Genomic DNA, 25,324 nt, shown 5'->3' with positions numbered 1-25,324 from the left:
CATCAACCTCTGAAAAATTTCATAATAATATTCTAAAGAAGAAGCTATTTTTGTACTATTAATAATATATAAATTTAGAAAATAGGTTAAAAATGAAAAACTATTTAATTTTTTTTAAAATAAAAAAAGTTCAATTTAATATTTTAGATGTAGTTGAAAACGAAAAATCGAAAATAGAATACAAATAAATTTTTTGTCAGAATATACATGAAAAAATATTAGAAAATAATTTTTTTAAAATAATTAGGCCTAATATTTAAATATACACATTTTTGGCACTTAAGGTTGTAATTTAGATAATTAAACCTTAGAATCATACAAAAACATAAAAGATTCTGCCGTCTGAGAAGCTAGCTGCCACACATATATATATTTACTGTCAATTCCTATTTATTGAAGAGTGTGACGTTTTTAAATAGATAATTTATGTTAATCAGTTGAAGCACTAATTATAATCAAAAAATTATGAAAGAGCTAAGCATTTGTTCTTTTTAAAGGGATTTGTCCTTCAAAATATCAAACGATAGCGTATTGCTCTTCACAGGTGGGTTCATACTTCCTTTTTATTATTATTAATTAGGTGGGTTCATACTTAATTTTTTTAAGTGTGGGGATCAACATATAATAGTAAAAAATACACAAGTAATGTCTGAATTTTTATGAAATTCGTGAACTGAAGCAATGTTTTTGTAAACATCAACAAATTTTATTGGTCTTTTTTACATACTAGTTTCGCATTACGTACTACGCACGTGGCTCATAGTGTAACCCGTCAATTTATATTAATTAAATTTATTATAATTATACCAATGTGTTTATTTATAATCAACATAAAAAGAATTTTTATTATAAACAAAATAATACTTCAATTTATTGATTTTAAAATTAATTGACGTTGATAATATATTTCTTTTAATCTATTATATTTTTCAATATATTTTATATATAATTAATATAAATTTAGTTAGTATTTTTGTTTGTTTATAAAACTGATGATATTTTTAACTATGATTAGTCTATTATAAGTAATTTAATAAGCAAACTAATTAAGTAATCTTATTCTGTTACAAGTATTATATATATAAAAAAATTCCTAATTCTCTCAATTTTTTTTATTGATAAAAAATATGAAATTGCTAACACATTCCAAATTTGTTTTTTTTTAAATAATTTGCTTTAAATTGAAAATTTATAAAATTGCTATTAACCGCCTCAAGTATAATTGTTGGGTTTTGAGCATGTCCGGTGAATTGTCCATGCCACGCACTTGGACAATTCTTCCATTGCCAATGCATACAATCTAAACTCCCTAACATACCCGGAAATCCGCGGCTTTCTCCTTCTTTTAGCAATCTTGAAACATCTTCTTTTGTTGGCGATCTTAAATATTCTTTTTCAAAACACTTTATAATTGCTTCACAAAATCTTTTTAAAGATTTAATTGTCGTAGTCTCTCCAATTCGTACATACTCATCGACACAATCAGCAGAAACACCATATGCCAACATTCTAATACAAGCTGTCATTTTTTGGAGTCCTGACAATCCAATTCTTCCTAACCCATCATTCTTTTGTATAAAATAGTCATCACAATCTTGAATCACATTCAAAATATGAAGAAATAGAGGTCGATTCATTCGAAAACGTCTTCGAAAAACATTAGAAGGATAAATAGGATTTTCAGCAAAATAATCGTTATATAATCTATCATTTCCGGAAACTCTATCACGATAAATATATTTTCGAGGAATTGTAAAACACTCACCGGATTTAGATTTCATCATGTGAAAATTTGACACCATAAGCCAAGAAATTTTCGCATTTTCTTCTTCGTCGTCAGAAGAATCATAATCTAGCTCTCCTGTTAAAAATTTGTTGAACAAATTGCTCATTATTGATAAATAATATGAATTCAAGGAGAATGGGTACTGCCGTTCTTTTTGTGAATTGCAAAAAGGGAACAAAATAGTTTTAGTGAAACACAGCCAAACATCTGATTAGCATTTAAGGCCCATATGTTAAAAAATAGGTCCAATATTTATAATTATTGAGAATTAAAAATAAAATCAGTTATACAAATATAGATTTTGGCATTCCATTTAGCATTTTGCAATAGAGTGAAATTTAACAATTTGTGCTATATTTAGAATTATGCTATTTTTTTGTGCTAAAATAGCACAAAAAATACAACATGCAATGGAGATGCTCTAACAATGAGTATTCTATTATAAGTCATTTACTTAAGTTTATTATTATGATATTACTATTACATATACAAAATACCTAATTCCCTCAATTCCCAACTTCGTAAATACAGTGTACAAAATTGACAACACCGCTAATTAGTAAAATTAATCTATCTCTGGTTGCTATAGCTATGGGAGTTCATTAAGGAAAATGGTAATCAAACGTTATAGAGTTTTTATTCACTTAGAAAAGTTTAAAGTTTAGATTATTAAGGATGCTATATTATAGGAAAGTTAATATCGTATTTGAATAAGGAAGTATATTATGAGTTGAATTAGGATTGATTATTGGATTGTATTAATATAAAATATTAACATAATTTTTAAGTTATTACTATTAAGGACATTATCGTAAATGTGTCTGTCGTCCCCCCCATCCGTGCTTTTATATATAGTATAGATATAGATAATCAGAGGGAGGGAAGCGCTTGTGGTAGAAATTAATCCCACGACCTAGCAGATTGCCAAATTTTATTGGTTGTTTAGTAGAAATATGTGTGCAACCGAGCGGATGCAACTTCAAGTCGAACTCAAATTAAGTCAAGTTCGGACATTAAAATGCTCATTTCGACAGACTTATGAATCTAATCGAATTTTATTTAATTTACTTTTTATTTTTTATAATCATACATAGTTACAACAATAATTTTGTTTACACTAAATTTTAAATAAATTTATTGTAACCAAGTTAACATGCCACACAAAATCAAAATTATTCAGTATTATGAACTTAATCCAACAAAAAATATAGCAAAATAAATTAATAACATAAAAAATAAATTTATGTGATTCGGCAATTAAGCCTACATCAACGAGAGAAAGAATTAAATTATCCACTAATCATCAAAATAGTATAAAATTAATGGAAAATCACCAAATAGTGAACAACAATACAAAATATATCATCAATTTTTAACAGTAAAAGATATCTAATCTTCTTGAATATTTTTATTTATGACCTAAACTTTTAAAAATTTCAGTTTTGGCCTAATTTTCAGTGTTTTGTTTCAATTATGGCCACCGTCTCAAATTCGAAATTTACCACATGACTACTGCTGAAATGCTGCCTAGTCAGACTCAAAAATGCAAAAACTGATCAACACTCAACTACAAATTAAGACATCAAATCATTATCTATTTATTAAAAACCTTATTTTCTAACAGAATGAACAAATTAGAATTGGAAGCATCCTCTGTTTTCTTTTCTTTTCTTGAACAAGATGAATCGTTTAGAAAATAATTCCCTCTTTAATAAAGTTTTAAAATCAAGAAACCAATTCATGTCCGAGCACAGACCTCGAATGCTCAAATATTTCATCTGACGAATCAAATTCTCGTTCTTCAAATGGATCCAAATCATTTCCAAGAAAGCCGACCGATTCTTTGCTTGTCCAAACCCCAACTGAAAATGACCTCGACAACAAAAACTCACTTACAAGAAGTCGAAATACCGTCTCTGCATTTCAAGCCATGATAATTAACGCCTTCAAGGACATACATTTCATGATCGCCGTTAAAGTATATTAGGTTTCTGAAGTTGGGGATGAAGGGGGTGAAGAAAATAAGAGACCGATTCAAGTCGAGTTAAGATCATAACTGGGAGTCTTCGATTCGACTCAATTCAATTACACTCTACGTAGATGCATATTATTTTACAGAGCAGTTAACAAGCAAACTATTCCAACTTTAGAAAATAAAGCCAATAGAGAAGATTTAATTCATGGTAGATCAGCTTTTGCTTTCTCAGTTGTTTTAATTAGAATTGCTAATGTTATTAACATTCTCCGGTTCAGAAGAATATAATTAATAATTCCAATTGTACAAGTCACAAGAGAACATTACTATTCAATTACACTACCAAAGTAAATGAAAACTATATAAAACAACATCAAAAGTGAGACTATGAACCAGACTTCCATCATTTACTTCCTTGTAGCAGTTTAAAATCAAGGAAAATCAATGCCTAATAAGTCATTTTAATCTCGAAAAAATTTATCAAAGTAGTCATAGATTTGGAAATACAACAATGACAAAAACAACCGTAACATAATTAAAATCAGATAAACATAATTGCCGCCAAATCACACATATTGGAGAAAATACTATGCATATCAGACTCGAAGTTACTTAACTTAGAATTAAAGGCGGGGTGAGTTGAATATAGATATGGCCGGAACTTATCAGCAAATGAAGCAAAAATATGTAACGAAATGAACTCAAAATAAAATTTCTTTCAGGATTTGATTTCTCGTACCAGAATGGCAGAATCTGATTTCCTTTTCTTCCCTATCTAACATTGAAATTTTGCCATTCTTCATCCATCTCACCATCAATCCCACACAAGATTTAGGGCTAAAATGATGATGGACAGACATTTACAATAATAATAATAATATATATAAAGAAAAGAAAAAAAACAGATGAAACATCTCTAGATCTTGATCACAAGGATGTGTTCCGTCTTCTATATCGTGATACTAAAGTGGAAATGTAATTGATATTCTTCCACAGAATTCATCTCGTCTAATCGTGACGACATATAGGCAGAGAATAAGGTATAGTTTCAGCAATTTCTTTTTTCTCCTACTTGAAGGAATGTGGATTATGTGATCATACTCTCTGTACTTCTAACATAACTAAACCAAGGGCGTGTAAAATACCTGATTGCTCAAGAGATGCTACTTGCACTGCTTTTTTCGGAAATTTTCACTCGATAACAGAGTGCTTATCAAGTTTTCAAGCCTTTTAGCTCCAGGACCAGGTCTAAGGACTGTGGTATTACCAATAAGTGAGCATGGATCACTTCCGTTTTCCCTACTCCCGATGCACCAACCGCCTGGTGTAAACATGCCTGGAGCCCGAGATAAGAGCTCGGAATCAATTTTGTCGAGCACTGGATCCTCACGAGGAAACTTCCTTGCAAAAGGAGCATTGCTGTTGATCATTTTCTGCATATCACCCACATTGAGGTGATGTGGATGCTGCTTCGGGGGGTTGTCCCATGATATAAAATGAAGGTCGCTGTTCACAGTGGTGTTGCGGAACTCTTGTGCATTACAAATGACAGTATGAAAGTAACCTTCTGGGGAAGAAATAAAGTTGGCATAATACATAAGAACTATTCGTGGTAAATTGTCCCACCCCCATATTGTGTAATCAACAAAAGGTCGAGAAAGTGCCATCCAAGCAGAACCTGTAACAACAGAATTAAGCTATCAAACCCATCAATCAAAATTAGTTCCTACAAAATAAATAATGTCACAGCCTTACTACGGAATCATTTAAAGCATAAGAAATAAATTTAAATGATAATTCTTAAGTACTAAAAGAAGAAACCTTATTTGCACATTTTAGCACCTAAGAAAGCTAAGTGAGGTTGGCATGCACCAAAATCAAACCATTGAAAATTGGTCTGAGAGTTCGATCATCAGGCAACTTAAAAGCTACCTCTCTAATAACAAGTTTAGTTATGAAATTAAGGTCCTTATTGGTCAAAGTTCTGAATTTAATAGGTCAACCCCAAACTCACGGAAACAAATTATATGAGTAGTCACAGACTCATAGGCGTTCATTTCATAGCAGAATTTCAAAATCTATTTCAAGTCGGATCAAGAACCACAAAACAAAGAGGGAGTCAGTCAAGCTCTGGTATACTTGGATTGCAAAATGTTTCTTCTTCTTATAATTTTATGATCCTTTGTAAACCAAACATTTAAAAGATTGAATGAATGCTATACGCTGAAACATTATTTATTGTATCATCAGTTTCACAATGCAGCAGCTAAGTGGGTGATACTGACTAATTATTCTTCTCAAGTTCAAGTAGAATGTTGTATAGAATTACCTGAAGATCTATTTGAAAAAAAGAAGTGCCGGAAGAAAATAAGCAACATGAGCTGTTTTCATACTCACATTAGCCTAAATCAAATAGGCCAAAACATCACAGGGAGTCTATCAAACGGCATTATAGTACTACTATCCTCATACAATGTAAAAGTGAACGCAATTTTACTTTGTAGACTGTCGGCTAAGAAATGAATAAAAAGAACAAAATAAACATTGCAGAACTGCTTTATCAAATCCAAATGTCATTTCATTAATGCACTGTAGATGGCATTGAATCCTTGTCATGCCAAGCAACCTAAATAAAGACTTAAAAAGGTATAGACGCCTACTTTTATGCTGAAACTATTCTCAAAAGAAGTTCCCTTGGGCACCCAATTCTACCTCAATGCTTAGAATGCAGCTGATACATAAGCAGCAGCAGTCATCAATAATATGAAAAGACCTAAGAAACTTGGACAACAAATATCAATTGACCAGGGGGTATTTCTGAGGGAAATTCCAACATGAGCTCATAACCGAGGTTGTCAAAATGTAGAAATGAAGCAGCTAACAGCTTCCCATAATTCTAAGTAAAAAAAAAAAAAGGATCCATATTACATGGTTTTTAATCTGGATCTCAATTTCAACCCCTTCAACACTAAGTAAAATTACATAAATAAAGGCCTAATGTCTTAAAAAAACCCGACCTTTTAGCCCCTTTTCAATCATACCCTGACGTTGAAAATTTGTCAATTTTACCCTATTTTTCATTTTTGTGTTTCAATTGTACCTTGAAAAATTAAATTAACGTCTTTTGCGTTTGGAAATTTGTTTAAAACATTCTCCATGTCTCGCATATATTAATTGTATATTTTTAAAATTTATTTAAATTTAGTTAAATTAATTAAGAATTTAAATTAGTGTTAATTTGATTATGGTTTTTAGTTAGTTTTTAAAAATAAAGGACTTATTTGTACTTTTTTGAAGAAAAAAGAATTTAATTTCATGTTTAGACTTAATTAATTGAATGATTTCATCATTTAAGTAAAAAAATTAACAAAAATTAAAATATTGGGGTACAATTGAAAACGGAAAATTCAAAAGTGGGTAAAATTGACAAATCTTCAACGTCTGGGTGGAATTGAAAAAATGTTTAAAGGTGAGGGGTTTTTGAGTGATTAGGCCATAAATAAAATGGTTAAAACTTTCACCAGGTCTGTGACTGGACTTGAAGGCTTGATTTATATCTTGAACACTTTTTTTCTGAAGTGTCTCCTATAAAATTTGTCTGCAGAAACTTAACAGCAAGTTAGAAACTAACCTATATAACATTCCTACATCTTTGGGTGGACTGAAAGACGGAAGCACACGACACACACTAAGATGCTAAGATAAGAGATGCTAGGAGGAAGTAGTGCATTTCAGTTTCAAATCACTTATCAAATATTGCTTTTTTTACTCTTCATAGTTCATATTGATTACAAGGAATTTTACAAACATTCTTTGACAACTGAGATTTGCAATGATGTCATAATGGCAAATCCTTCATAGCATCACCTGACACGACATAAGTAACAGCGTGTCGAAGAAGATATTTACAACATTTAATTTAAATATACTGCCTCTTACTAAAGCTGGTAGAGTCACAAAACACAGCTATGCTCGTAATTATTGTGGCATTCATGATGCAAGGACAAAATAAGATTTTCCAAGTAGTCTGTCAAGAAGCTTTTCAAACTCATCCTGTGAGACCTAATGATCTGCACTAATTATTATTTTTTCAAAAATTTCCTTCACTTTATCACTATGATGCAACTCAACCTTGCTAACACATCACACCTCACTAGCCTACAGAAACCCAATAATCAAGCTCATGAAGCAAAGCAATTGAGTTATTAACACAAGTATCAGAACAAAATATCTATGACCATAAAGGTGAAAACTAAAAAAAAAATATGAAAACCATCATTGTCATAATGAACAATTTTAACTCAATCAAGATGCCAAGCAGTCAATCACATATAATAGATCCAACCATGAAATGATAACAAATCAAAAGAAAATGAAAACCTTGAATCTCCATAGTCCCTACTAAGTTCATGAGCATAAGAAAACAATAAACTTTATGAAAATTAAGCTAACATGCTACTCTTTGCCTTACATTTTGTGGCTATTCAAAAACTCCTAAGGAATCTAAGAGAAAACATATGAATAACAACCTAATGCTTTGTTTGGACAACAACAGCATTTTTATGTCCAGGGTTCAAAAAAAGACATAAAATAGCCCTCCATAGCATATGCATTCCTATACACATGATTAAAAAAAACTAAAACAAAATAGCGGTCATCAACCGAAGAGCAAATAATCAAACATAATCCAAGTTAACACACCTGTAAAAAGTTTAAACGCAGTTGGCACACTCCTCCTCTGCGTAACCCAAAAGACATCAGCTTTCTTAGTCATGTACAACCCAGGATCAACAATTATTGGCTTCGCTCTTTGGAACCTACAAAAAACAGCAGCACACAAATAAATATCCCAACTTTCAAACAACCCACAAGAACAAAAATTACAAAGAATCAAATTTTGAACTCACTCTTTCCATCCAATGTTACTCGTATGATCAATGAAATTAAGATCCCTTGGCAAATAAGAAAATGTGTGCAATAGATCTACCAAAGCAACAAAAACATACACTCAATACCCACAAGCTTAACCAACAAAATAATAACAACAACCCAATTCAAATTACGCCTAATGGTGTCAAAAAGCCAAACTTTTTCGACTTCCCAAAACCGCAAATGTATCGAAATTTCACAAATTCGTCGTAAATCTATCCATTTTACCAGAATTGATTAAATTATTCCAACAAAAGCAATTAAACTATCAAATCGATTTTAAAAAATTAGATAGATTTCCAGCGAATTAGCCAAATTGGTTCGGCTTTTCAATACCATCAAAGCTTAAAATGAAGTAAAATTCAAAACTAACCATCTTGAGTAACAAGTGGGTAGTCAGAAGCACTCAAATTAATAAACCAATCCCAATGAGAGCCATCTCTCAACAAAATAGCAGCAGCATGTAAAGTATTAGCAACCATAGTAGGGCCACGGTAAGTAACAAGATTAGCCTTCTGAATAATTTGAACATTGCCAAACTTCAAAAAAACCGGGTTTTTCTCCACATAATGACTCAGATCCAACCGCTCTTCATTGCTGGACTCTCTATCTAAATGCAGAACATATCGGTTATTGGGGTGGTACAGCGCCTGCAATGTGCGTTTAATCATGCCGCCGTCGCCGGAGGATCCGGAGATTAAGTAGGCGAATTTGGGCGGAGGTGGAAGAGGAGGAGCGGCGGGAATTGGGTGGAGTTTGGTCTCCACGAAGCGGGAAGTGAAGGAGGAAAAAGAAGGGTAGAATGGGAGGAGGGAAGTGGAGGCGGAGGAGGAGGAGACGGTGGTTAAGAAGAGGAGGAACAATGAAAGTAATGAGGCGATGGCTAGTGGGAAGATCCATTTGCGTTCCATGGATTGGTGGTTGTGGCGTATGTGCATGTAGTAGCTTCGTAGTCTCTTCATTTTTGGTGGAGTTTGTGGGAATGGTGAGGTGGGTGGTGGATGTTTGGTGGTGGTGGTAGCGGTGGCGGCGGAGGTGGTGGTGGGTGGAGGTTGGAGAAGAGGTGGGTGGGTGGTGATGAGCTTTAATGAGGTGGTTCTTCTTATTATCTTCGCCGTGACAGAAGGGGAAAACTATTTGGTTTTGGAGGACTCATTAATTTTATTTTTTTGAGTTTCTAATGGAGAAATGGTATTTTATCTTTTCTAATATGGAATTTTATGATCGAGTTTTTAATGTGAGAATTTGAGAATTATCAAGATAATATTTTAAGGGCTTGGTAATAATTTGTCCTTCAACTTGTAAGTAATGGACAATAAACATATGAATTAAATTTATGAACAATTGGTCACAAACTTAATAATTATTGGCAATTAATTTTATTTTAAAAAATTAGCTCATAAATTGAGGGGGTAAATTGGTAAAATGGAGTTAATTAGTCATAATTAACAAATTCGTGACTAATTTGACACAAAATTAATTTACGTATTAATTTTTCATTATTTGTAAGTTGAGGGGACAAATTATCACTTAAATCATATTTTAAGTTTGAAATTTTGTTGTTTTCATTAAAAAGAAATAAAATATATTTATATATCCATAATTTTAATATTTTTATTATATGTATTATGATATTTACATACCATCATCTTTTCAACCTTTCCTGAATATATTCAACGTTAGTTTAAATTTGATGTGTGCGATGTTATACGATAATATATAAAAAATTAATCATATATTGAGTATATACATGGCGCCATATTATCTTCAAATAGATATGTTTATATTTGGCAGATGTCAGAAAAATTACGATTATATAAAAGAAATTAGAGATTAAAATATATTTGGCAAACGAGTTAAAGTTGTGGGTCGATAAATATGTCTTACCTTAAAATAAATATATTTTAAACATTTTTTTTATTTGGATTAGAAGAAAAATAAAGAGTATAAATTTGGAAGAATTATATTAATATTGATTTTAAATAATTTTAAATAATTTTTAAAGAATCATCATTAAAAATATTTAATATAAATCGTCGAATAATTCAATTAAGTGTTATTTATTAATACTCATTTAAATAAATAGAAATACTTTTAGTGATTAAATATAAAATAGTTTTTTTAGAAAAAATAACTAAAATGTATGCACAAGCCATACTATAGCTAAATTAGCAATCACCCAATTGAGGAATGCAATTTAGTTTGGATTAAATTCGTTTTTGATTTTAATGGAAGTTAATTTTGTTATAGTTTTTGGAAGGATTTTGGATATCTTTTCATTATGAATACAAGGAATTTAATGTTTATGAATGTTCTATAAAATGGGAGTTTTTCTATATATGGAAAGGGGAGTTTTGCAGAATTTATGATTATCAAATTTGGCATTCAAAAAAAAATTGGAATGCTATTATTGCCACGCATTGATGTGTTAGGGAAGATTACTCTTTTAATCCATGGATTTTTAACTTGTTGCACGTTTGCTCTTAACCTTTAGATTATTATTACTCCTTCAGCCTAGATCTAATTGATGTAATTGCTGTGAATCAGCTCATATAATTGTTGAGAATCAGCCTTTTATATCTCTAAAATTTTCTATATAATTGAAAAGAACTCTCATGTAAAAAGATTATTACCCTCTCAAATTTGATTGAACATTACAATAAGTTATGTTCAATTACTCTACAATTTTCATTATAAAATGATGGTGTAAATTAACTTAACATATTTAACACTCTTTTTAATCTAAATGACTCATTACAAAATGATGGTAAAACCCAAAAATATAATTTTAGATATTGTGAATGAAAAAATAAAAATGGAACAAAAAATTTAAAAACAGTTAAAGAATAGAGAGATTGAGACCATAAATTTGAAGTGGTTCGATCACAAATTGATTTTATATCCATCATTCAATGTTAGTACCGTTGCATAAAAAGTTCACATTTATTAAACTTTTCCTCTTCTTTGTATTTCTGATTTCACCATTGAGATTATATATTTTTTAAAAGAAGTAATAACAAACAAAAGAATACCATATCAATTATGATAAAAACATCAAAATAAATTAGGAAAGTATGTGTGTTAATCTCTTTTGAAAATTTATTATCAAAATATATTGCTTTTTAAAAAAAATTACACTTTTTATTTTACCATTGAACTTCTTCTTTTTTTTTCATTTTTTTTACTTTTTATTTACAATTTACTAAAATTAAGAGAGCCGTGGTTTGGAGACCAACAAGTGGCGGTCTGACGGCCAGCCAACTAAGATCGGTGATCGGTTTCCAGAATCTGGTCGGAATTTTAATCAATGGTGTCAACTATTAACCATATATTAACATCTATATTTATGGCTGGATCCTAAGTGGATTTTTAATTAATTTTCAATGAATACTACTAATAATATAAAATCCATTAAAATCAACCAGATCTACCAATTGAATCCTTCAAATTAACTTTAAACTTGAATTATGATCTGATTTGAATATTAAAAAATAATTCACCTCCACCACTATCTCCGGCGGCAGATTCCAACAATGGTTTTTGGTGGATTTTTAATGATCTCTTAAATTTAATATAATTTTATAAATATTTTTTTGGATAGTTGTATAAAACTCCCTAAAAGGCTAAAACAAAGTATATTGGATTAACTAACTTTCCATACTTTAAATACTCTTTCAGTTACTATCCCTAAGTTGAAAAGAATCGTTTACTTATAGAAGTCAAAGTAAGTTATACAAATAAGGAAAACTCTTATCTACAGCGACTTCGTTCGATGTATATTTATTTATTTTCTTGTGGAAATGTCTAGTTTTTATATATAGGGATTTTTTTCTATAGAACTTTTATTTGCATTTTACCCCACAAAATGAACATATCTCAAAACAACAATGTTTAAATATGTGGTAAAGTAAGATACACAAATTAAGCATCTATTTCATTTCTAAGTAGTTGGGGATGAAAAAAAATAAATGATTCCTTCTTAAAGTAATTTATTAAAGAAATTAAATAGGAAGAAAGAATATGAAAAAAAGTATAAGTTGCTATATAGTCATTGTTTGATAGATCGGTATCCAGATATTTTTTGAAGATATTAAGAATCGCAAGCTATTGGGTTTTAAATTTTTATCTATGAGTTAATTATCTATCCATCTTTCTTTTAGAATTTAAGTGGCAATATATCTTCTCAAATCGTAAACAATGATCATTTAGCACAAATTTTAACTCAATAGTAAATTTAATAGAAGAGTTCTCAATTATGAGGAGGTGGATATCAGCTCTCTGATTTATTCTACTATTTACAAAGCGGTAGCTTACTATAAAGATAACAGTTCAAATTTTAATTATTCGGCTAATAATATATATAGGAATTTAATATTTTTCCTATAATTTTTGTTTCCGTTTAATCTTTTTAAAAAAGGCTTTTGCCTTCAACTCATTTATAGTTCAACTAATTTAATAAAGGGAAAAGGGGCAAATATACCCCTATCGTTTAGGGTATGGAGCAAGTAAGCCCTATTTGAATTTCGAATCTCAATTAAGCCCCTAATGTTTTAAAAGCAGATCATATAAGCCCCTCCGTTTAACAGCATTAACAAAATGTTAGTTTACGCCTACGTGAAATGTCCATGTCATATTCCACGTGGCCAAAAGGGAGCAAATATGCCCTTATGATTTAAGGCGGGAGCAAATATGTCCTTATGGTTAGGGCGAGAGCAAATAGGCCCTTTATGAATTTTAGATCTCAATTAAGTCCCTGAAGTTTCAAAATCAGCACATCCAAACCCTTTTGTCTAACACTGTTAACAAAACGCTTTATGCTGTTACTTCATGCCTACGTGAAATGTCCACATTATTTAATATATCAGATAAAAAAATTCACGTGTCCTACTCTTTTTTAATTCAAAACATTTTATATTTTAAATAAAATTTTAGGAATCTTTTCAAACTTTTTTCATATTATATCTTTTCTCTTCGACTTTTCTCCTTTTTTCTGTTGGTTGTCCACCGTATTTACCACGTCTTTTTATCCCCGTCACATCATTTTACAACGTTATATCTATGTTCGTCGCTTCGAACTAACAAATACAACATATATATGTCTGTTCGAATTCAGCTAGGTCCAAACAAATTGTTTTTAATAAAAATAAAAATATATGTTACCATTGGTCTGAAGCCCCCTACATGAAAAAAGTTTGAAAGATCCCTATTTTTTTTAAAAAAAAAATATTTTTTAAACTTAAAAATGAATTGGACACGTGGAAAATTTTATATGAGATATTAAATGTTATAGACATTTCACGTAGGCATGAAGTAACAGTATAGAGCGTTTCGTTTAACAATGTTAGATAAAGGGGTTTGGATATGCTGATTTTGAAACTTTAGGGGCTTATTCGAGATTAAAAATTCATAAAGGGGCTATTTGCTCCCACCTTAAACCATAGGGGCCTATTTGCTCCCGCCTTAAACCATAAGGGCATATTTTCCCCCTTTTGGACACGTGGAATATACATAGACATTCCACGTAGGCGGAAACTAACGTTTCGTTAACGTTGTTAAAAGCAGGGGCTTATATGATCTGTTTTTGAAACGTTAGGGGTTTAATTGAGATCCGAAATTTAAAGAGGGCATAATTGCTCCATACCCTAAACGATAGGGGTATATTTGCCCCTTTTCCCTTTAATAAATATTTATCCAAAAAAACTTAATTTGTTTTATCAATTTACCACGTTTTTTATAATGATTCAGCGCTTGTTATCCACTCCAAGGCTTAAGAGGCAATTTTTTCACTCAACTGAGATTTTAATTTTATGTCAATAAATTTTAATTTTATGATCAAATAGCACATATTTTATTTTTTAATTTAACAAATGAATAGTTATTTAAATTAGCATTTTATCTTCAAGATAATTAAATTTAATTATATATCCAATAATTTATAATAACAGTAAAATAATAATAAATAATGAATGCATATAATATCTCTAAAATTTTAATTTTTTGTATAATTAATACAACATTAAATAGAAAAACATACACTAACTTGTCATATATTTACTAAATAAAAATGTATTGTATTATTAGTAACTAAAATATTTTTAAAATAAAATTATTTTGCAAGAAATTTTAAAATTGCTGTGGTGGCCACACGCTGCGCTCTTGCGACTGATGGCCGGACACCATCATCAATCAAAATAATTGATTTATAAAATATTAGTAAATTATAATTATTCATAAGTTAATATTATAAAAATTATTTTACAAATACATAAAAATTGATTTAATTTTTTTTTATTAGATTCTAAAAAAAATCATAACAATTACTTATTATAATTTTTATTTTTATTTTATTTTAGAATAATTTACACTAAAAATAGATTTAGGGGATGAAATTGAACTTTATTGAGGAAATTACACCACTTACCAAAAAAAGTTACAACAATACATATTGACTTTTTTTATTTACAAAAATCCTAGTTGATTTAATAATATTTATAAAAATAATTACAAACATATGATGTATACTGTTGGTATAATGTTAGTATACTAATAAATTAAAAATATACTAACATTACACAAACATTATACACATAAGAATGTACTGAAATATTATTAATATTAAATAAAAAAATTACCAAAATTACATCAAATAGTATACTAAAATTTAAACTAATATTATACCAATAGTATACCAAGAGTATACACATCAAAATATACTGAAATTTTATTAATATTAGATTAAATTACACCAACATTACACCACATCGTATACTAAAAATTAAACTAACAATATACTAAAATTATACCAACAAAATATAAATTCTCTAGTTTATTACCAACTATAGTGAAAAATATATATAAAAAATGTACATATTATCAACTAAAAAAATATAAAAATATTATCGATAATACCAAAAATATACTAAAATTATACAATAATAAACCAAATACTATTTTTAAATTATGTAGTTTATAGTTTTAATATACCGAAATTATACCATAATTATATCAACATTATATATTTTCATTTTTTGGTGGTTTTGTAAATAATTTTAAATCAGTCGATGTGTCTTCAAATAAATAAAAGTCTACGGGTACCTTTATTAATATTTTTAATATTTAAGTAGTTTTTTTATAATCCCAACTTTATTTTCGTTAATGAAGCCTCTTATTATTAGAATATTATCTAATCAATAAAAAGCGACAAGTTAAAGGGGCAAATTGATATGAAAAATTAATTTTTGTGTTAATTGACCACGACGTACAAGTTTGAGGGGAAAAATGATACTTAACTGAATGTGCGTGCCAACTATTAGGGTGAACATCACACGATGGGTCGGATATAAAAATGGGACAAATTGACAAAAGAAAAAGTAAGTTTATGTATTAAATTGACCATAAAATTAAAATTTCTATTAATTGACATCATTTGCAAGTTGAGAAAAAAATTGCCACTTAAGTGTTTCTTTTAGCTTTAAATGCATCTAGGTTAGAGGGATATAATTTAAAACAATTGGAATTCTTACATTTAGGTTAATGGGCGAAAATAGAAGAAAATGGATTTTTATACAAACAATATACTTTCTTCAAAAACAATTGCAAAATTACTATTAAAAATACTTAATTTTAAAACTAATCTAAAGTTTATGTAGTGGCCAGATTTTAGATGTGGATTTGTCGTAAATTTGATAGCAAAACAATAAATCAAAATTTAGATGGATCTTGCATAGATTTTTAAGAATCGTCAACTTCAACATCCTCAACTACAGATTCAACAGCAGAACTTTCACTGATTTAACAAACAGTTGAGCAACCGAGTCTGGCAACTCAGGAATCAGCTGTTTAACATGTCTAAAAGACGGCATTAGACCTTTGTTGATGGCAGAGCAAATCCTGTTAATACAGGACTGTGTTTGAAAATATTAGCAGTAATGATTTGACAATCTTACCTCCTCATCAATCAACTTAGTGATCTCTGTATGAACTCGTAGAAGCAATTCCGAACTCCATATCTCCGAAGCTTTAGGTAGAACTGCGTGGTTCTTGTAAGCGACAGTTCTGCCGTTAAACCACTGACAGAAAGAATATCAACTCCTGCATTCGAGTCTTAAAGAACAAAAAGAAATAACCAATAAAGATATAAATAGAGAAAGACATGTAATGAGGAACTAATGAGCGCGATTTGCGTCCAATATGAAAGAAAAGGGCCATTCAGGAATTGGCTATGCAGCTCTTTTATGCGGACTTAAATAGAAATCCTGCATTGTTGCATACATTACTCTGTTAGAAAAGCAAAAACGTCCAAAGAAAATTCCAACTATATCATTTTATGCAGAGCAATGCATTCAAAACAATGAGAACTGATGATGTAATTTTGCATAATAAATACAAGTATGATTATTAGCGCCATAATTTTGCATATAAAAGAAGTGAGCTAAAATAAACTTAATTGACAATCATAATGCAATGTTAAAAGACCCCCTAAACCTAAAAATGGTATCCTTAATAAAACACAATAATAATACAATGTTAATAGACCTCCCATTCTTCTAACAACAAGCACTCAATTGACAATAAGCAAATTCATAAACTCCTAAACCTAAAAATAATAAAAAATAATTCTATTTATTCAAGTGCAAAAACCTAAATCCCTAATAACAGCAAACACAGAGTGATAAATCAACCAACACAATAATTACATTATCAGACCTCTCATTCTCATGATCCAAACCGCATCAAGTTACAGCACACACATGAATTCCAAAACCCTAAAACAACCTAATTTTTAAAAATAAAATTAGAAACCAAATCACATAAACACAAGTAATATTTACTAAAATAAACAAAAAAAGTATTGAAAAGAGTATCAAATAAAGGCGATGGCAGAAGAAGTGAAATACGAGATTCGCTGATAGTGTTCGAGAGAGCATTGTTACCTTCGGTTCCTAAGAGAGGGCAATGTTACCTTCGATTCATTCGAGAGAAGTGAAGTAAAATCAGAAACCTGAATGCCATCTTCATTTCTCAGAAAGGTGGAAACTGGGATCTTCAAGTAGCATATATTTACTAAATAATGAGCATAACAAAGTATTTAATCTACAACAATTGGCAAAATTTACAATAAAACCAGACAAATTCAGAACTTCAAATCTGGTTATAATCTCAACATTCCTTGTTTATTCATCCTGTTCATTATTCGGGACGCGTCATTTAACCTATTCACTCTGTCATATATGCTTGCAACAACAAGATGCAACTCTTTTTTGTTAATGTTAGGATCAGAATCCAGCTTTTCAAACAGAGATTCCACCATTACAAAGTTTTTTCTTGCACCATAGAGGCTAAGCATCTGAAAGTGAACTTCATCTGGAAAAACACACTCTTCTTCCAGCATTTCTTGATATACAGAATCCGCCTTCTCAAATTCCCTTAATTTCCCGTAGGCATTCAGGACGAGAGCAATCACGTTAGAATCAGGGTAAAATCCAGCTTCCCTCATCTTCTCGAAAACCTCGACAACGTTTACAGGTCTTTTGTTCCTTGAGAAAAGATCAATCATGCATCCAAACACGGATATATCCTTCACATTTCCGACATCAAAAGCCTGACGAAATACCCATGTGGCCTCTTCTAACCGACCAGCTCTAGCAAGAATTTTGATGGCAGTCTCCCTAGGTATGTTATCTGGGCATTTGAGCTCATGAAGCAGACGTTTTGCATGAGCAACTAGACCTGCTCTCTCGTACGCCACAATCATTGTTTGATAAAGAACTTGATCAATCTCAACGCCTGAACTCCTCAGCTTTTGAAACAACATTGCTGCCCTATCCAATTTCCCGGCTTTACCCCAAATAGAAATGATTGTCGAGTATGTAATAGCATTCGGTTCAATTCCTCGCTTCTGCATCTCTTGCACAAGATTTGTAGCCTTTTCGTGCTCAAGCGACTTGCCATAAATCTTAATCATAGTATTATACGTAACAACATTTTGCTCAATATCTTTCCTCTGCATCAACCGAAATAAATGAATAGCCTCCCCGAAAAGTTCAGCCTCGCCATAAACCTTCAAAAGGGTATTGTAACTAACAACATTCGGTTCAATCCCCATCTTCCTCATACTCCAAAACAACCTATCAGCTTCCTTAGCCATATCAAGCTGCCCATAAACATCAACCATAACATTACACGTCGTTAAATCAAGCGGACACTTAACTTCATTCATCTCAGCGAAGACAGACAACGCCTCAACAAACTTCTCATTATCAACATAAACACTCAACAACGTTGAATAACTAACCGTATCAGGTATAACACCAACCTCTCTCATCTCCTTAACCAACAATCTCGCCTCTCTAAACAACCTAGCTTTACCAAACACATTGATCATAGAATTATACGCAACTAAATCAGGCGTAATCCCACTTCTCTTAAGCCTCATAAAAATCGAAATCGCCTTTGAATAATCACACAGCTTCCTCGAAAGTTCAATCAAATTACTATACAAAACAAGATCACCCGAAACTCGATCTTGCTCCATCTGCTGTAACCAAAACAGAGCCTCATCAAACATCCCCGCTTTACCAAAATTAGTAATAAGCGTAGAATAAGTAAACCTATCCGGGGCAAGAGCTCTTTGACGCATTTCATCGAACAGGCCGTGTGCAAGGTCCCATTTTTTCGCGCGAAGCACATTGCGTAAAACGACATTGTAAGCGAACACAGAAGGTGAATATCGCGCAACCTCATTAATCCAATCAAGAATGGCTAAAGACCGCTGCCAATCCGGCTCTTGCGCGATAAGCGAGACCACGAAACGGATCGACAACTGTCTTTCTTTGTAGGGCGATAGCAGAGAGTATAATTCAAGCTCGTTTCGGGTTTGGCTGATGGAGGTTAAGAGCTCCGTCATGTCTACGCTGTGGTCTAGAAAAGACGGTGTCGTTTTACGGTTTCTGGTCCATACGTCTCGTTTTGTAGCTGAAGTACAGAAGATGAGAAATTGGGTTGGTTTTGAGGAGATGAAGGGTATGGTGGTGTAAATATGGGATTTGGATAAGGGTAATTGTGGAATAGAAAATATGGGATGTAGCAGTTGCATTGGAGGAGGAGATAATGAAAGGGAAGACATTGCTGTTCTTGTTCTTGCAGCAGTAGAAACTATGTTTTTGTATTGCTTGGAGTTTTGTTATTGACACGTCAGCATATGTCCGAAATGAAAATGGCGGGTAATTTCTGACCGTTAAAGTTGAAAGATGACATTAAATTGAGTTGATTCTATATTTCGAATCTCCATTTGTAAAATATTAAATTTAATTAATTCCGGAAGTTAATTGCATGTGGTATGTATTTTTTTTTTTGTTTAAAGTTCAAATTTTTAAAATTGTTAATTTTAGCCTATTTTTCATTTTTCGGTTTCAATTGTACCCATTTTTTTAAATTAAAGTAGAAAAGAGTTCAAATGTGTCTTTCATATCACTTCTTATTGTTCCGACTTACTTTTTACCGTAAAAAATCCGAAAATAAAGCAATATAGAAGTATATTAAACCTTTTTCCACTCCAACTTAAATAATTAAAAATAAAAGTTAATAAATGAACAAAAATTAAAAAAATTGAATCATAAATAAAAAAATCTAAAAAATAAAGTGTTTTTTAATAATTAAACTTTTTCTTTATATTGAACATTATATATCTGTATAATATATTACTCAGTCCGTCTTTTTAATCATCCATCTTTAAAATTATACTTTTTCCGTTCCATTATAGTTAAACACAATTTTGATGTCTCATTGTAAGGATAACTTCTATTTATAGAATATCTTTTATAAAAAAAAAATCAATTTTACCCTCTATGCATTCTGAGAATTATTTTTGAATAGATGTGATATATTTAAACGGTTCATGGAGATGGAGATGCTCTAAGCGAATATAATAATATTTATTTTATATAAAAAATAACTATAGAAAGCACCCCAAATTTAGTGGGCACTATATATTTTTGAAAAACACTTTGTACAGTTGCAAATTTTTCTTTTTTTTGTCTGTTAAATGGCTAAAACATGAATATTTACATATATCCATACTGAAAATCACATGGAGTCAGATGACTACTATTCCACAGCAAGATGATCAAACATATACATTACTAACAGTTGAAATGATAATGATAATGAATCAGAATCACTATGATATCTTACCCTTAGATGTTCAAGTAAAGCAGTAATGAAAAGGAGAAGAATAACAGCAACTCTGCTAATGGATTTCCAAGTTGTTCCGCACCGGATGGTGAAGAAGGAGAGGAAGGACCTGAACTGGGAGGAGAAGCTGTGATATTTTCCTTTGAGCAGACGAAGTTGCAGCGACTCGGTCGAGCAATTCTGTACACACCGCTGCTTGTTAAAATGTAAACGTCTTTTCTGTTGTCCTGACCGAAAGAGAATGTGAATCCTAATGCAGGGGTAGCAGTAGTATTCCCTGCCGCAATTGTGCATGGGATCGGAGAGTCATTAGTACATTTCACAGGAAGTGATGTGCTAGTGAAGTTTCCGCTGTCTCCCGGGCTCTCTGTTCCTGCCCATACTGCACCCTCATATAAATCTGCATACAGATATCTGTAAACAGAAAAGTAAACTTATTTTCAGAAGATGGTAACTGTGATTGGGTGTAGCGCAATTGATACTAAAGCTGTCTTCAGGATCGCGAGATTTTGAATTTGAGCTCAATTAATATAACATAAAATGCTGAAACGTAGGACTCCAGAAGTTTTCATTCAACACAATATGACATAAAGTAGTATTATTTGAAACAATAATTCCAAAGATAACTCCAGTTTTTTCTGCTTCAATGAGAAAGAGCTCTCACACCAGTCGAAAACCAAGTCTAAATTGATTGAACATGCTGTGAATCGGAATGTAGAATTAGGTATCAGACTAGTATGAAAGACTCAAGCTTAATTGCTTACCTTCCATACATGCATGGATCTGTCATTGACCTATAAAAATAGCCGCCTGTAATTGATGCATATCCTTCAACCCTGTTTACATCAGAGTGGTTGTATCCCATTACAGGAAAAATCGGGTTTATGGAGCTAGCAGATGTATTTCCTCCTGGAAAACTTGGAGGATTGTACAGAGATCGTCCCTCATAGATTCTCCATCCATAGTTTCCACCCTTAGTAACAATGTCCACCTCTTCAAACTGATCCTGTAAGACCAGTTCCATACATCAGTAGTAATAGTCAAAGGTGACAATTTTGAAATTCTGTCATATAGAGAATATGCATATAGCACAAAAAGGAAACGCTAAAAAGAAAAATCTCAAAACGAGAAACTACAGAACAACATTTAGACAAAAATAGGCAATAAATATTGAGTTTTAAAGTTTCATAAGCATTTCCAGAAACAAAACATGAAAAATGTAAGACTCAAAAAGTTTCTGTGCACCATAGACTGGAACAAATGTTTTGTTTTTTGTTCTTTTGGAGTTCGAGCATAAGATTCAAGCCAAATACCACCAACTCCTTCTCTAACGAGCAACAGTTAGCACTAGAACACGAATCCAGCTTAGCATGGTTAGCTAATGAGTCTTAAGGAAAAGTAATAGTATTTGATAAAAGTGGCTAACCTGACCGACATCTGCACATAGAAAATAGGAAGACCTCTCTGCATCAAAACTACATCTCCAAGGATTTCTAAATCCTAAGGCCCAAATTTCAGGCTGTAAATCCTTATCTTCAATATACGGATTATCTCCAGGCACAGAGTAGTTTCCCCACAAATCCAGGTTAGCAATTGTTTGTGCACCTGCAAATTAGCAAGAATAGAATTTGAGAAACAAATGTGTTAATAAGAAATAAACATGATTACTACCACCAGTGATATTAGACAAAAATAATTATTTCCCCTAAGAAATAATATACTAAGCAATAGCAGAAAGCATTAATTTAATGCAGAAACAGCAACCCATAAAAATGTATTTAAAAGAATTTAGGATATAGCTCAATTGGTACTACAGTTGTCTCGCGTGAGATATCGAGTTCAGACACTAATCATTGCAATTTACCCCAAAAAATAAAGGAATTTATAAGTTTAATAGATCACACAAGGAAAAAGGTCTATGCTGCATATACTTACTGGGGATGTTATCTATGTCCAGTCTCATAATCTTTCCAAGCAAGGATTTCTTGTTTTGTGCAAAGTTATAAGGATCACCAACATTTCCTCCATCTCCCATCATAAAGTATAAATACCCATCTTCGGGTCCAAAGAGTATTTGACCACCATGATGGGATGTAAATGGAAGACCTATTGTAAATATTCTTCTTACTTCTGCAGGGTGGATAGTCGTGAACTGCAAATGAACTCAAAGTGATTTTGATCAATAAAACTGCGTGATAATGAAAAACTGGAGGAGTTAGTGTTTCGATTTTCTTACCGAGGAAGGTTGTGAAATTGTACCATTGGCAGTGAACTCTGCAATAACACTATGATACTGGCATGGCTGTGCTCCATTGTCAGGAGCAAGTTGTGCAGGGTCACATCCGACATCAGAATTACATGAACATCTTCCTGAGCATTGAGTCCATTTAACCTTGTCACAATTAAAAGAAACAAAAAACCGACCATTTTGTTGAAAATTTGGATGAAATGCTAATCCCATCATTCCAAATTCAGCATCATAATATACTTCATCAGTTAAATCAAGAAAAGGTTTTGATTCATCGAGTGTCAATTGTTCTCCTGAACCCTCTTCAGGAATGGTTGCCAACCAAATCTTACCTTGTTGGTTGGCCAAGAAGACGCGATTTGAACCATCAGGATGAGGTACCATGTTTAGGAATGAACCATTTCCAATTTTTTCAAGGCAAATACCATTGGGAGGAGGATTTAGGGCTCTTGAACTGTTTAGTGAAATTGGTTTGCCATCAAAACATACTGATCCATCATCAGACATTCCTCCGAATTCATTGCAGAAAGCAGTCTTAGACTGCCACATATCAGTCAGCTTGGAAGAAGAATTGGCCACACTTCCATCTTTTCCTTGCAATGCAAATGGAGAATTTGATATTGTAACATTCTGACACTGGTCCCAAACTTTGGAGCAGAAATCAACTGCAGCAACAGGTGACTGGGTTGAGTTCGCTGAAAGGGTGGAATTGCAAAGAACAGGAACTGCTCGCGGAACAGATTCAACTCTGTACAATTCTGCTGAAAATGGATCACATCTCTGCCGAGTAATGAAAGAACAAAACTTGGTTTAAGAATGTCCTGAAGATCAGTGACAAATGGATAAAGTAAGAAACCAAGCTATACATTTGTTTTGTTTCAATCCTACGGACCAACTGGGTACAGCTAAATAGTACCCGAGGTACTTTCAAGAACTATAAGATTTCAAATTCAAGCTCAAGTTGAAGCAAAACGCCTATTTAACCTTTCACATAAATACTTGATATTAGAATCTACTTTGTTCTTTGAAGATACATACAAGTAACGAAATGGCTTGATATATGCAGACCTAAATAAGTGGAGAAATGATTTGTTTAAACATAAATTCTAACTCCTCGCAGGCCTAGTTTAGTGGACGAATGTTTTGCTTAAACCTGAATCCTAAGTTCGAATCTCTCATTTTCCATTGTAACAAAAAAAAAATGGATTGACAGCATCAAATATTATCACATTACATGTTGCAACTTGCAAGTCAACCACAATAAACACATTTTAAAAAAACAGCATACACAACAAATGACCATGATTTTAATTGGTTCATTTAAACTACCAATCAGCTCAATATACCTCAAATATGAATTCTAATAAACAATCACATCTGTACTTTACACGAACACTTACCGAGCATAATATTGATTTCAGAATAGAAGCACAACCTGGAGAAGAGACCTTCAAAGCTTTAAATTTCTTCTGCAACTGCTGATCGTCGGTCGAGTTACAGCATACACTTCCATTGTATTGGCAGAACGAGAGAGATGTTTTTGGAGTAAAGGGTGCTCCTATTCCATCAAAAACAAGTCAAAACAACACAAAAAAGCTCAGAATCAAAGCAAAAGCAGATAAATTTATTAAAATAAAGCAAAGATAGAACACAAGACCCACTTAAATTAGTACATAATGGATATGAAAAAGCATAATCAGTGAGCATGAGCAAGTAAAAAACCAAGAAGATGGTGATGGAAATGAAGGTGTTCATGTCTCCAAGACAAAAATAAAGCAAACCCCAGCCTTAAGATTTGACTAATACAGAGATGGAAATGCATAGCTACTGAATAAACTAATAAATAAAACTATATTATAAAAATAGAGTAAACTCTCTGATATTCAACTACCAAGAACACAATAAAGTATTCTATCAAAATAAAAAATGCTCTAACAATAATATAAAATACAGACTTGCCTCAAATGGTTGTTATCAGAGCATATATGCAAGCGGTTTCTTTCATTTCTTTTTGTACCTTTACCCTTTTTATTTTGAACAAAGGATCAATTAACCCCTTTAATTTGGCACGAAATATTAAATGAGTCATTTTGGAAGGTTTTTGGTCAAACTAACCTGAGACTTAGCAAAACCGGATCAATTAAACACGCAACTTAACAAAACCGGATCAATTAAACCCGCAACTAAGCAAAAC

General features: G+C 31.7%; 4 protein-coding genes across 5 annotated transcripts; all 4 read right to left on the bottom strand.

Moving 5' to 3' along the window:
* Positions 1-300: 300 nt before the first annotated feature.
* Positions 301-1,892, bottom strand: LOC126672234 (uncharacterized). The gene is made up of 2 exons (XM_050366183.1): positions 1,209-1,892; positions 301-354 (listed from the first exon to the last, which is right to left on the bottom strand). Exons 1-2 carry the CDS (start codon positions 1,890-1,892, stop codon positions 301-303), a joined length of 738 nt encoding a protein of 245 aa, XP_050222140.1.
* A 2,555-nt stretch (positions 1,893-4,447) lies between these two features.
* On the bottom strand, positions 4,448-9,882 carry LOC126673354 (beta-glucuronosyltransferase GlcAT14B-like). Its single transcript, XM_050367462.2, has 4 exons — positions 9,064-9,882; positions 8,669-8,744; positions 8,463-8,578; positions 4,448-5,439 (listed from the first exon to the last, which is right to left on the bottom strand). The coding sequence occupies exons 1-4, from the start codon at positions 9,650-9,652 to the stop codon at positions 4,925-4,927; spliced, it is 1,296 nt and encodes a 431-aa protein (XP_050223419.1). The 5' UTR covers positions 9,653-9,882; the 3' UTR covers positions 4,448-4,924.
* Positions 9,883-17,678: 7,796 nt separating this feature from the next.
* On the bottom strand, positions 17,679-19,899 carry LOC126673350 (pentatricopeptide repeat-containing protein At5g39980, chloroplastic). The gene has a single exon (XM_050367457.2). It carries the CDS (start codon positions 19,813-19,815, stop codon positions 17,842-17,844), a length of 1,974 nt encoding a protein of 657 aa, XP_050223414.1. The 5' UTR covers positions 19,816-19,899; the 3' UTR covers positions 17,679-17,841.
* An 835-nt stretch (positions 19,900-20,734) lies between these two features.
* LOC126673348 (HIPL1 protein-like) lies at positions 20,735-25,053 on the bottom strand. 2 transcript variants are annotated; one of them, XM_050367456.2, is made up of 8 exons: positions 24,792-25,053; positions 24,531-24,688; positions 23,463-23,910; positions 23,119-23,252; positions 22,818-23,034; positions 22,309-22,487; positions 21,647-21,888; positions 20,735-21,296 (listed from the first exon to the last, which is right to left on the bottom strand). In XM_050367456.2, the coding sequence occupies exons 1-8, from the start codon at positions 24,883-24,885 to the stop codon at positions 20,885-20,887; spliced, it is 1,884 nt and encodes a 627-aa protein (XP_050223413.1). In that variant the 5' UTR covers positions 24,886-25,053; the 3' UTR covers positions 20,735-20,884. The 2 variants fall into 2 exon arrangements, with proteins under 2 accessions (XP_050223413.1, XP_050223412.1); XM_050367455.2 differs by having other exon boundaries at positions 23,119-23,910.
* Positions 25,054-25,324: the final 271 nt, after the last annotated feature.

This window comes from Mercurialis annua, linkage group LG3, assembly GCF_937616625.2.
Source record: "Mercurialis annua linkage group LG3, ddMerAnnu1.2, whole genome shotgun sequence".
In the NCBI taxonomy this organism is placed as follows: domain Eukaryota; kingdom Viridiplantae; phylum Streptophyta; class Magnoliopsida; order Malpighiales; family Euphorbiaceae; genus Mercurialis; species Mercurialis annua.
This window is presented reverse-complemented; position numbering and strand designations above follow the sequence as displayed.